General features: G+C 37.6%; 1 protein-coding gene across 7 annotated transcripts; it reads right to left on the bottom strand.

Annotated features, from left to right (window-relative positions):
• Nucleotides 1-266: 266 nt before the first annotated feature.
• Nucleotides 267-5,038, bottom strand: LOC107790918 (uncharacterized). Of its 7 annotated transcripts, none has more exons than XM_016612892.2 (5): nucleotides 4,751-5,038; nucleotides 4,518-4,643; nucleotides 3,761-3,913; nucleotides 718-1,198; nucleotides 267-606 (listed from the first exon to the last, which is right to left on the bottom strand). In XM_016612892.2, the coding sequence occupies exons 2-5, from the start codon at nucleotides 4,527-4,529 to the stop codon at nucleotides 473-475; spliced, it is 780 nt and encodes a 259-aa protein (XP_016468378.1). In that variant the 5' UTR covers nucleotides 4,530-4,643; nucleotides 4,751-5,038; the 3' UTR covers nucleotides 267-472. The 7 variants fall into 7 exon arrangements, with proteins under 7 accessions (XP_016468378.1, XP_075093510.1, XP_075093508.1 ...); XM_075237409.1 differs by having other exon boundaries at nucleotides 267-578; nucleotides 675-1,198; nucleotides 4,751-5,035; XM_075237407.1 differs by lacking the exon at nucleotides 4,751-5,038 and adding an exon at nucleotides 4,164-4,390 and having other exon boundaries at nucleotides 267-578; nucleotides 675-1,198; nucleotides 4,518-4,649.
• Nucleotides 5,039-10,853: the final 5,815 nt, after the last annotated feature.

Genomic DNA, 10,853 nt, shown 5'->3' with positions numbered 1-10,853 from the left:
TAATCATTTCGATATTTGATGCACATTGTGTCTGACTAATCTGGATATGCGCGGGGTAGGACCACTAAGAAGTAAAATGCTCCTTACTAAAATATTCAACATTGTCCCCGAATTGAAGAAAACAAGGAGTGATCAAGAGAAATCTCTCGAGATCAATCAGAAGTGCTACTAACTCTTCTCGACAATCAAGTAAATCACAAAAAAGTTCATATCACCGTGCACTTCAGAAATGCATGCTTTAGCCCTTGAAGAACGAAAACAAATTAAAAATACGAATCAGGGGATACACAGAGTTATATTACGACACAAACCTAAGATATCATTCAGTATCTTAGGTTTAGCCACGCATTGTTTCTTTAATAATTCAGTATCTAAAGTACATTGCATTCGACTAATCTAAATATGTGTGGGTTAGCACCACTAAGAAGGAAAATGCTCCTTAACAAAAGCTTCTTCAACATTGTCCCCTGAATTAAAGAAAACAAAAAAGACTGATCAAGAGAAGTCCCTCGAGATCAATCTGAAGCGCTATTAAATCTTCTTGACGATCAAGTAAATCACAAAAAGTCCATATTATCCTGCACTCCAGAGATACGTGCTTTAGCCCTTGAATAAACGGAAACAAATTAGAAACAAGAATCAGGGAATACACAGAGTTGTATTACGAAACAAACCTAAGATATCATCCACACATGCATGGAAACAAAAGTGGAGCACCTTGGCCATGCACATCATGCTCTAATTCTCTGTTAGCCCTCTGTCTATTTTCAACATCAGATCCTGACCAAGGACTCAACTGAGGAGGAGCAATTTGTCCATTAGCAAACAATGAATTCTGATCTCTATTAGGCAATGCCATAGCAAATTCATCAGGTCCATATAACAAAGGACTATGGTTATGACTTCTTCTATGTCCATTAGCATTAGCTCTTCTTTCTACAGCAAGAAAATGACCAAGTGATGGAGTATTACTACTGTCATTGTTCCTTATCATCATTACACTCTCAGCATCTGTGTTGTTTCTTGGACATAAAGAGAAACACCATGTTGTTTTTGATCTGTAGTTTTTTTGGACATTTGTGATTACACCATTTGATCTTGACCTTGTTGATCTTCTTGAGAGATTATTAACTATACTGGAGACACCAATTAGACTTCCAAGTGTGGTGCTCCTATCATGAAAAAAAGATCCTGTAGACTGCAAATTCCAAACACATTTAAATAGCATAGATTAATTAATTTAGAAATTCCAAACCAGAATTAGGAATTAACTATTTCTTACTCCTAAATATTGTATAATGATTAGGTTCAATTGTGTCTACTTAAGATTTTGAGATTCTGAATCAGTGGCACAGACACCCTAAGGTGTATCATCTCACACCGCTTCGTAAAAGGTTTTACTTATGTATAGGGGTGTTCATGGTTCGGTTTGTATCAGTTTTTTCCTAAAAAGAAACCAAACCAAGTAAGTCGGTTTTTCAAATACTAGAATCAAACCAAACCAATTAAGTCGTTTTTTCTCGATTCGGTTTATATTGAGTTTTGTCGGGTTTTCGATTTTTCAGTTATTTGTCGGATTTTTTCTTAAATATAAGACATACACTACCAAACACATATTCCGTCGACCACATTTTCAACGTAACGCTATCAAATCAATTGCACTTTGAGAAATCTATTATTTACCAAGATATATTGATGATAATTTAATCAAATATTGATGAATAATTTAAGGACTCAATTAAAAATATATTATTTTTAACATGAAATGGATTCTTACATTTAACAAAAGAAAACTACCAATCAAACTAGAATGTAAAGGTAAAAAACATTACTAAAAGTGCAAACGATCAGCATTTACCATAAAAATTTTGAAACTTTGTATAAAAATATACATATATATAGGTGTAATAATAAATTTGAAATAGCTACTCCTATAGTCGGTTTGGTTCTGGTTTTTTCTTTTTTTTTTATTGAAACCAAAACCAAACCAAATTTGATCTGTTTTTAAAATTCAAAACCAAAACCAAACCAAAAAGTATCGTTTTTTTGGTCGGTTTAGTTTGGTTTTCGGTTTGGTTCGATTTTTCGGGTTTTTATGAACACCCCTACTTATGTATGTGCGCAAATAATAGTTTTTTCTTTCTAAGAAACAATGCATATATATACAACAACAACAAACCCAGTGTGACCAACAAAGGTCGTGATAGAATGGTAAGTACTCCTTCGTATCCTTAACCAGAGGTCTCGGGTTCGAGCCCTCAGTATGGAGTCGTGTTTGTCACACCTCTTTTTACCCCCTCCCCCCCCCTAATGTGGGACTTCCTGGTAGTGATGTTTCTAATAGACCCTCGACTCAAGAAACAGTAAAATAAAGTGACAAATAGTAGCAACTACAATATAATAGGAGCAAATGACACATGTAATAATAAGGAACCAGGAAACCACCTAAAATAATGCAAGATAAGTAATTTTTGGTACAAAAAGCAAAGTCTTAAAACCGTCGCAGTCTCACACTCAATCTCGGTTAGAAGCCGAATTGTGACTATAAACCGACACGGCTTGCCTAATATCTTGCGTACGCCACTGTTCTGAATAAAATTAAAAGATTGGTATAGGTTTCTTCAAGTAATTAGTCTAGAGATAAACTTGTCCTAGTGAGAACCATGATACGTATAACTTTAAATTTTCATGTACTACTGCTGCTGCAACATTAGGGTAGTTTTAGATTCAAATCAGTACAAGTAGAACAATCAAGATGAACTACTCAAGAATCTAGGACAAGAAGAAAATTAAAGTTGAAACATGTTACACAGCCCTTATAATTGAGGTTCATTAAAAGCATCCAAGGATTTCATGTCAATGTACTAAAGGGACACCATGACAGCTTTAATAATGTTATGGTCCCAACTTACATTGAACACAGAGTGACATGACATAACTCACAAAAATACTTCACAACATGCATGAAACTGTTAATGAAAGTTGAAAATATCCAGGTGCATTATATGATTTAGACACAAAACAAAGGACATTTCAATAAATAACAAGTACTCTATGTGGCTAGCTTTCCTATCTTATTCAATCTACTTTTGATTCTAATTCCTTTTGATAAACTTCAACTACTCCAATTTATTATGATCTTGATTGTTTGTATTTACATTCTTTTCACATTTTCACTTATCCTTTCTTTATTATCCCTAATAAACAACAATATATAATACTCATAAATCCACAGGAATGTTACAAAGGTTAAGCAAGACACATGCTGTAGCTTTATTTGACTATTTAAATTTTTCACACTGCAATTGGTAAATGAATTTCACCCTATATATCCTGATAATGAAATGAATTTTATATAATCAGTATACTTTAACTGGTTATATATAACTTATTTGTGTCATTTTTTAAATTATCAAATTAGGCTAGCTATAGACAATTATCCATTGTTGTAGGTTATTGCATAAAAAACATTTACACTGTCAGTGTACATAAGTTAATGGGATATATTGATTGGACGGGGTGGGTGGGAAAGAGGGCAGTCCGATGCACAAGACATCCCGCATTCACAAAGGTCCGCCGAAGGACCGCACCTAAGGGGGTGTGATATAGACAGTCTGCTCTAATACAAGTATTAGTCGATGTTTCCATTGCTCAAATATGTGACCTATAGACAACTTTACTGTTGTTTTAAGGCTTCCCTTAATGAAACTAAAAGAAAAGTAGTGCATGAATAGTATGTTAAGTTGAAGTATGAACTGACCTCAGTGTCCAAATCTGATGAAGAATCTGTGGAGGAAGTAAGAGACTCACTGAGTGAAGTGTTGAATGAAGTTGAACCAGCAGAAAAATCTCTGCTCCTACCCAAACCTATTCTCATATTCAGTGGCTGCAATCCCAATGGCCACCCTTCTTCCTGCTCCATCAAATCAATCAACAATTCAAAATGAAAAAAGAAAAAAAGAATAAGTACAATAAAGAAAACTAGCTAAAATAGTAGTGGGGATTAATTTCCATCTATCAATTCAAGAATCTGACCAAGGACAATTTTACAATGTAATGAATGGACTACTCTCACTACAAATTATAAGGAGAAAACACAACCCCTCTTCACAAAATAGAAACCCCACGTGGTAAATTGCAAAACAATGATAACAACAATAAACCTTGTCCCTTCGGATGGTCCAGTTGGTTTTGAGGGCGGTCATCCATACAGATGACCTTATTGGTCTGTCGCACATAGCTTTCCTAGTGCGGTTTACATTCCCTGTGTGGTTTGGAGGCTATTACACAATAGGGGTTTACCCAATGCACACAGCAAAAAATGACAATAAACCCAGCAGAATCGCACAAGTGGAGTCTAGGGACGATAGAATGTACGCACACCTTAACCCTACAATGAAAAGATAAAGAGTTTGTTTTCGATATACCATCAGCTCAAGAAAAAATGAGAAGAAACAATAGAAACGAGCAATATAAGCAACAATTGCAAAACAGTGACAATGGGACAAAACAAATACCTGTTGAGCCATGTCCAAAATAACACTGTTATATTTGATAAAGATTGAATTTTTACTACTCCTTTGAGGTAAAAAAAAAAAGGGAGAAAATGCCAACGAGTGTCACCTTAAAACCATTGGATTAACCTGAAATAACAAACAAAAGCAAGAATGAAAGAAGCTGTCATTTCAAATAGATGCTTCATTAAACAAACAGAAACTGCAGTAAAGAAGAAGAAGAAGGACAAACTCACAAACATAGTAAGTGGTAATTTCATATACACATAGGAAACACACTTAACACAAAGTGTAAGAACATTGTTTCCTACTTCTAGCTAGAATAAGAACAAGTAGAATGGAGTCAAAAGAATAGCTAATGAACAGAGTAAAAGTTGGTTTCTTTAAATTTTTTATTTTTCTTGTTTTGCTTTTTGATTTTGTTGATGGAGAATAAGAAACATAGAATAATTGTAATATGTCGATAAAAGTGAAAAAGCAAACAAACAAAAAGACCGGAAACTGCTGCAGAGGCTGTCCTTTTTAGAATTGGAGGTAGCAACTATATATGACATTTGCCTTTCCTAAAAGTAGCTAAAGCTTTCAATTACTTGGACTGTCATTCTCATATGACCCCAATTTTTTCTTTTTTTCTTTTCTTTTAGTTAGCTGAGCCCTTTGAATTAAGTATTCATATAGAGAGATGCTGAATGGGAAACTGAAATGATGCCTTTTCCAAAATAAAATACGTCTATACAGTTAAAAAAATAGGTTATATTTCTCCATAAAATGCAGTATAATACTGCGTTTTACTTTAATGGAAAGTTAGTCATTAAAGTAAAACACAATATTATACTGCATTTTACTGAAACACATTATAATACTGTGTTTTACAACAATTTGGACCCACCAAATAAGTGTTCTGCAGGACTAACAATTTGTTAGTGTAAAACGCAGTATTACACTGCATTTTACCTGAAACGTATTATTATACTGCGTTTTACTCTAATTTTTGGGCCCACCAATAAGTGTTCTGCAGATAACTGACATAACAATAATTCAAATACATAAAACGTGGTATTATACTGCGTTTTACATTAAAAAAATTCTGCAACTCAAGCTAGGACTTGTCTTATTTAAAGGCGTTAGAATTTTATGAAAATCCATTCAAAACTTTCCTTCAAACTTCTGTTCCTACTTCTCTTCTTCTTATCAAACATTTTTTTATAATGTCTAAAGAGCAAAAAATAAGGGTTTCATTATATTGCGGGGGGTGAGGTTGTAATGGAGAATAATTCTGTGAGGTATAGTTCACCTCCACAGTGTCATATTAAATTGCCGCTTACAATGGAGTATGATAAATTGGTATCATTGTTATGTAAAAAAATGAGTGTGAGAAAACATTCGGTGAATCTTAAAGTAACCGGTAGATTTCCATATTCTGTGAGTCCGTAGGGGTTTGCTTATTATTCTGAGTTTAGCATCGAAGATGATGAAACTCTTAGAGATTTTTTGCGGATTCTGAATGAATATAGGGAATTTATTGTAATAAAATTATTGGAAATGTGCGTCAAGGTTGAAGACAATAATGAGGGTGTGCATAGTAAGGATAACCCCCAGTCATCGGGTGGTTATTCTGGAGCAGTTTTTGCCGGACAGACTCCTGATGAAAGATCTTGCCTTGATTTAAACTTGTCACCACCGGCGAATAAGCAGCCACAAAATAATTTTCGACTTTATATAATCCACAAGACGGCCGGTAAACTTCAATTTTTCAACATTTTAGCGATTTTTATTTTATGTTTGAATTGGATTTGTATTAACACTCATATTTTTCATCGGGGGTACCGTCCGGATATGAATTTTACAAGTTATAACCCCGCTCCTAGTTGGAATATGCGTAGTTCTGGCGTGTTGGACAGCGGTGGTCCATCCGGGAGTCATCACCAACAAAAAAATATCCATTATGGAACATCAACACAGTACGAATTGTAAGTAAAGTGATATAGCTATATGTAAAGTATTTATCTAGTTGAGTAGCTTATCATTTTCTTCTTTTTGTGCAGTGAAAACGAGCAACTTGATGTTCCTGACCTCACACAGTTGCCCATAGATGACGTATTGACTCGTGATTTGGCAGATGCGCAGAGTCAGGAACATGATAGTGATTATGACAATAATGCCGATGAGTCTGGAGATGATTTACCCTTCCTTTGATGAGGGTGATGACGAGGAGGAAGTGGATGCCGAACCTGAGCTGACGAGGGAGCATGCTCCTTCACCTCCCGTTAGACCAAGAGTGTACGAGTTTCACGTGTCGTTTCATGAGCGGAATATTCCCTACCTTGATAATCTACCAAGTATGCCGGACGTGGATGCCCTCACAAGGGATGATGACGAAATTCGGTCAGCAATGTGGGATAAGTCTAGACCGGCGGTGCTGGCAAAGGGCATGTATTTCCCCGATAAAGCTCGCCTAATCGGGGCTGTAAAAATCTACAGTGTAAGAGAGTGTCGTGAGATGACGGTAAGGGAGTCAACTACGGAAGTATACAAGGTTGTATGCCATAGAGACTTTATGGGTTGTCACTGGATGTTACGTGCCAGCAAGAAGAAATCAGGGTTGTGGAAAGTGGGTAAATTTATTAGCACCCACAGATGTGAATTGGACACATTCAATGATAATCACTTCAACCTGGATGTAGACTTGATTTCTCTTATCTTGATTCCATATTTGGAAGTGTCCATTAGGTTCAAGATTAAAGAGTGTATTATAGTCGTCCACCAGGAGTATGGTTGTACTATAACCAAAAGAAAGGCATATCTCAGTCGCAAACGTGCCTTTGAACTTATATATGGCGACTGGGATAAGTCTTTTTCATCTCTGCCCAGGTACATGGTTGCATTGCAACACTCTAACCCCGATATTGTTGTTGAATGGAGGTGTGAGCAGAGTCCGGACAGACCCGAATATATTTTCAACTATGTGTTCTGGTCATTTAAACCAGCAATTGATAGTTTTGTGCATTGTCGTCCTATAATTTCCATAGACGGTACTCATGTCTATGGAAAGTATGATATTAAGCTTTTGATTGCAGTTGCAGTAGATGCCAACAGACAAATATTTCCACTAGCTTTTGCCATTTGTGCCAACGAAAGCGAAGAGACGTGGACGCATTTTTGAACCATTTAAAGCAGCACATTGTCAAACAACGTTTAGGTATTTGTCTAATATCTGATCGACATGGTGGTATTTTAAGTTCTGTACGATATTTTCCTGAATGGCAGGAACCCTATGCATACCACCGTTACTGTGTGAAGCACCTGAAGGCCAATTTCCAGAAGAAATATCCTCACAAGGCCTGGCATGATTTAATGCGGATGGCTGCAACTGAGCACCAGCAGTTTAAATTCATGAGGCGCATGGAAGCGATCCGACAGTTAGATCCACGAGCCTATACTTAGCTGATGGGACATGAACTTCACATGTGGACATTGCATGCTGATGGCGGTAGACGATGGGGAGCCTTGACTACAAATGTGTCGGAGTTATTCAACGGCTTGTTGAAGTCTACCCGTGGATTGCCTGTCACTACCATGGTCCGCATGACATTCAAACAGATTGTGGAGAGGTTTGTTGAAAGGCATTGAGCTGCATCAGCATTGATGGACAAGGGTGTTCAATTTATACCAATACCGATGAGAAGATTTGAAAGGTACAGGAGGCGAGCACATTGACATTCATTTTTACAGTACGATCACGACTGGGGTATTTTTGAAGTTAAGACCGCTATCCGCAGACATCGGGGGAATAATCTACAGACGGTGAATGAAGCCAGCAGGTTGTGTTCATGTGGGAAATGGACCATCTACCACATGCCTTGCGCACATGCCTTGAAGTGCTTTCAACAAGTTTATTTAGGGGCAACCAACTATATTAATAGGCAATACAGCATTGCTGCATACGTAGACACGTATAATGGGTAGTTGCAGCCATTGGGTGCTGAGCATTATTGGCCGCCGGAACCTTTTAAAATGGTGTGTAACAAGGACTATTTGCGCAAGCTGCAAGTGCAAAAGAGAACGCGTATACAGAACCAAATGGATGTTGGTGACACCGTTTATGCGCGTAAATGTGGCATATGCTCGTAAACAGGACACGACCATCGTAAATGTCCTTCAGGTGGTGTGTGTGGCAGTGGTAATCTAGCTCCTGGTGCAAGTTCGTCCAATGTACCCAACTATCAAGAATACATCTAATCTTTTGTTTTCGTATTATTTTTTGTAATACGTGTCTGTACTTGTGTATGTTGCAATATCTATCAAATAAAATTATGTTCCATAATATTGTTACATCTTATTTTTTAACATGACCTTCTGAATTGGGATGCTGATATGGTTGTTCAAATATTCAACTTATTTGTGTTAGTAATGAAGATGAATCTAAAAATTACAAAAAAAAAACCTATAAAATCAACACATCTTTTATTATCCTTTTTAAAATTTAATATGTAAAGCGTGGTATAATACTACGTTTTGTGTGCTGAAAAAAGCTGAACCGACTACGAAAAAGTTATTTTGTTTCAGAAAAATTTAATATGTAAAGCATGGTATAATACTACGTTTTGTGTGTTGTCTTGTCGTTCTGAAAAAAGCTGAACCGACTACGAAAAAGCTATTTTGTTTCATAAAAAATTAATATTTAAAGCGTGGTATAATACTACGTTTTGTGTTTGAACCCTGTCAGCAGGAATAGTACAAAGACAAGCTCCAAGATCTTCATAATTTGTGTTTGAAGCAGTGGGAAAGAGAGCGAAAATCCAAACAAGAAGTTGCGGAGTTGAAGGCGAAACTCAAGAAGGTGGAAGAAGAAAAAAAGCTGGAAGACCAACTCAAGTGGTTGGAGCAGAGAATACTAGGCGGTCGTGACTAAACAATGAAACAATGACATGTACGTGTTGAGCGTAGTAGTGTCTCTTTATGTTTCCCTTGTCATGTTTTTTCATTAGTTGTACTGTTTGTGTTTGTTATGTGTATCTTTAGGTTTGCTATGTTTGTGTTTGTGTTGTACTATTAAAATAAAATTGTTGTTCAAATTCTGTTAAAATAAGAGTGTTGTTAAAATACAATTCTTGCCATTATTTACATAATGTAGTATTTACACAAAACACAAACAAAAATAAATCAATGAGTCCCGCAGCCTGTGTGCTTCAATGCAGCCGCTGGCCTGAGTCGCATCCCATGTCGTCCGGGTACACTATCAGGATCATCATCATCAAGTCGCCTCTTTATGTGAGGATGCACAGCAACATCGATAGTACAACTGGCAGGATCGGTAGAGGGGGCCGTCGATCCATCAGCAACCTACAAAACAATTACTAAGCTTAGCATATGAAAATGTATATTAGTAATGTACGTGTTAAGTCAAAAATATTTTCTCACCATGGTCTCGTCGAACTCCTGAGTATAAGCATCCGTGGTGTCCTCATCATCGCATACAATGGCCTCCGTGATGGGCTGGGACGAAGCCTTAATAAGAAAATAAAAAATTAATTTATGGCAAATCATTAAGGAAAAGAAAACAAATTGAAATTTTACAGTAATACAAACATACCTGCACCTGTGGTAAATATGAGGCATAACTCAACCTGTGCCCGCCATCCACGTCTCGAGTCAGCCGATCCTCATCTGCAGTAGATGGGCCTGAAAAGAATTGGTCTACATCTCCGTCAAATGTACCCGAGATCAATAATGGATATGACGGGGTGACCTGCGATGCTGGCAGAGACAACTGAAGGCTATACGACGGCATGCTGCTGGAAGGCTCGTCTACCTGAGGGAAATAACCCAGCTGATCATCTCCAAGATCCTCATTATGTGCCTCAACAAGTGGGTCGATAGGTGCCTCAACACCCCCTTGCTGGGGGCCACCTCCTCGTCGTCCCCCGTGCTCCCGTGGGGTACCCCTGCCTCGTGGGACAGCCCTACCTCATGGGCCAGCCCTGGCTCGTGCCCGACCCCTGCCTCGTGGGAGAGGCCTACTCCGATGGTGCTCCTCTGGAACCGCATACTCAGCATCATGATCCAACATCGCACCCTCTCTGGATTGCTGCAGGGTCCGGAGAGCCATCTCTTCCACCTGTCGACCATACTCAATGACTGCAGCATTGTCGCCATGTTGTTGCATCTCCTGTCCCAACTGGTAGAATATGTGATGCCCAATAACCTGCACAACATTTAAAATATTAATTAAATAATACTATATCACAATTATATGACTTATCCCACAAAACATACCAGTGCCTCGTGCCTCCCGGCGTATGATCTGTACCGACTGCCAAGTACATGAATGGGGTTCCT

The sequence above is a fragment of the Nicotiana tabacum genome, chromosome 18, assembly GCF_000715075.1.
Source record: "Nicotiana tabacum cultivar K326 chromosome 18, ASM71507v2, whole genome shotgun sequence".
Classification (NCBI taxonomy): Eukaryota; Viridiplantae; Streptophyta; class Magnoliopsida; order Solanales; family Solanaceae; genus Nicotiana; species Nicotiana tabacum.
Note: the sequence above shows the minus strand (reverse complement) of the source record. Positions and strands in the feature narration are given on the sequence as shown.

What these genes read in the sequence shown, in the direction of transcription:
- LOC107790918 (XM_075237406.1), bottom strand. Translation starts at nt 4,238, where the DNA reads ATGTGCGACAGACCAATAAGGTCATCTGTATGGATGACCGCCCTCAAA. An exon ending in GGACCATCCGAAGGGACAAG is followed by an intron (nt 3,914 to 4,163) that starts GTTTATTGTTGT and finishes TTGATGGAGCAG; the next exon opens with GAAGAAGGGTGGCCATTGGG. An exon ending in CATCAGATTTGGACACTGAG is followed by an intron (nt 1,199 to 3,760) that starts GTCAGTTCATAC and finishes TGGAATTTGCAG; the next exon opens with TCTACAGGATCTTTTTTTCA.